The sequence below is a fragment of the Lipotes vexillifer genome, unplaced genomic scaffold (assembly GCF_000442215.2).
Source record: "Lipotes vexillifer unplaced genomic scaffold, Lipotes_vexillifer_v1.1 scaffold1201, whole genome shotgun sequence".
Classification (NCBI taxonomy): domain Eukaryota; kingdom Metazoa; phylum Chordata; class Mammalia; order Artiodactyla; family Lipotidae; genus Lipotes; species Lipotes vexillifer.
In genome coordinates, this window is record NW_006783542.1 from 1,386,500 (window position 1) to 1,388,880 (window position 2,381).

Sequence of the window (2,381 nt, forward strand, 5' to 3'; positions counted from 1 at the left end):
CTGCTGGGGAGAAGTGGGAAGGACAGAAGTGGCTCCAGTCCCTCCCCATCCCTCTGCTGGAACAGGTGCCCACGCCAGCAGCAGGAGCCCTGCCCCTCCACATTCTGCCCACCTCACCAGAGCTGGGTCTGGGTGGAGCTGACGCCCCGTGCCCCATGCCGGGGGAGCGCTGAGTGACTGCAGTGAGGGTCAGAGGCCAGGCCCATCCCAGGTCCACCGCTGTGTGACCTGGGCCGAGTTTCTCAGCCTCTCTGAACCTGTGTCCTCATCTGTCAGGTGCAGATAAAAGCACACACTTCATCCACAGGAGTGCAGGGAGGATCAATGCACATGAAAGCCGTTTGCAAGGTAAGGTGTTATTAACAGGCTATGATTATTTGTGTGGGTGAATAAAAGGGGTGGCTTCTCTTCCACTGAAGAGCCCACCTTATAGGCTGGACGAAGTCTGTGCTTTTCATCTGTGTGAAAAGCATCACCTTCCCTCTGCCCAACTCCAGCCCTGGGGGATGGAGTGCAGGGACCAGAGCTTCCTAAGTGCCACTCCCCAGACCCGGCAGTGGGAGGGGGACCTGGTCCACAACTGCCACGTCAGTGCCCACCCGACACCCCCAGACATCACCCGCCACCCACCTGACCTGCACTGGCTGCGCCCACCTTCTCACACACCACCCTGTCCCAGCCAGCCCGCCTGCTCCAGCTGTGCCCCTGCCACCCCCCAGCCCCAGCTCACCTCCCTGGTGTTGCCACCCCCCAGCCCTGGCTCACCTCCCTGGTGTTGTGCAGGCACTTGGCCTCGATGTCATATCTCTCCTCGTCCACCACCTCCACCTTGGCGTGCAGGTCCCGGCACAGGTCCTGGGAAGCAGGGGAGTCAGGAAGGGAGATGAGGGAGCCGCTCAGCCCCCAGCCCCCCTTTTCCACCTCCCAGCCGGGTGCCCAGCCCCTCCTCCACCTCAGCAAGACCTGAGCTGTGGAAGAGGCTGATAGACCCCTTCGCTCTGAATGGAAGTCCTTTGTTTTCCTTTCCGAATGTACTTATCGCTAAAAAGTTTTCTTATGATAAAAAGAATGTAAGTTAATTGTAGAAATTTTGAAAATTATATGTTAAGCAAAAATAATAAAATAAGGGGACTTCCCTAGCGGTCCAGTGATTAAGACTCTGTGCTCCCAATACAGGGGACACGGGTTCGATGGAACTAAGACCCCACGTGTCGCACGGTGCAGCCTAAACAAACAAAAAAATACTACTACTACTAATAAAATAGGAATAATTAGTGATAATAATTATTATTATTTAATTAATAATAAAATAGGAATTATTACCACCAGGCAGTAATAACATAGGTTACCGCCTGGAGGTAACCGTCGGTGACATGTTGGTCTACAAACGGTGGGACTTCCCTGGTGGTCCAGTGGGTAAGACTCCGAGCTCACAGTGCAGGGGGCCTGGGTTCCATCCCAGGTCGGGGAACTAGATCCCGCATGCCACAAGTAAGAAGTCTGCATGCCACAAGTAAGACCTGGCACGGCCAAAATAAGTAAATAAATGTCTTTTTAAAACAATGGTCCCTGACTTACGATGGTTCAGCTTGTGATCTTTTTTGCCTTTATGATGGTGAGAAAGCAATACAAATTCAGTAGAAACCATACTTGGAATTTTGAATTTTAATCCTTCCCAGGCTAGTGATGTTCGGTGCTGGGCAGTGCAGCCCCAGCCCCCAGGCAGCCCCACGCTCATGAGGGTGACCACCCACACACGTAAAACCATTCTGTACCAGACAACATCTGCTTCCTCATCGTCAGTAAATTACATGAGATATTCAACTCTTTATTATAAAATAGGCTTTCTGTTAGTTGATTTCTCCCAACTTTCAGCTACCGTGAGTGGCGTCCTCACACGGTTAAGCTGGGCCAGGTGAGCTGTGATGTGCGCTGGGTGAGGCATAGACAGTGCACTTTGGACCTACGACAGTTTCACCTGACGATGGGTTTCTTGGGACAGAACCCCATCGTAAGTCAAAGGAGATCTGCATCTCCTTCCGGGTCCTTCACTCTGCAGTCACTGGTGTTTAAACTCTTATCAATCTTATAAAAACATTAAAGGCCTATTTGCAGGGGAAGGACGGGCAGGTCTGGAGAAGTGGGCCCTCCCAAGCATTCCCCAGCTCCCCGCTCTGCACCGTCACGCTGCTCCGATACGCGACCTGGCACCTGGTCAGCCCCCCCACCCCCCGCAAGCAAGCCCCTCCTCCCTGCTGAGGCTCCCTTCCCGCTTGTAAAATGGGACCCAACGCCCCACCCCAGCCCGACCCCGCCCCACGGGCTTGTGAAGACTAATGAGAGAGCTTGGGGCCGAGCCAGTCTGAGCCCCTGCGGCGGGG

At 53.9% G+C, this 2,381-nt stretch overlaps 1 protein-coding gene across 1 annotated transcript in view; it reads right to left on the minus strand.

The window, feature by feature from the left end:
• TNNI1 (troponin I1, slow skeletal type) overlaps positions 1–2,381 on the minus strand; it is an 18,903-nt gene that overhangs the window by 1,001 nt on the left and 15,521 nt on the right. Inside the window, 1 exon segment of the mRNA XM_007456142.1 lies at positions 766–855. Within this exon segment, the coding sequence (XP_007456204.1) occupies positions 766–855 (90 nt within the window).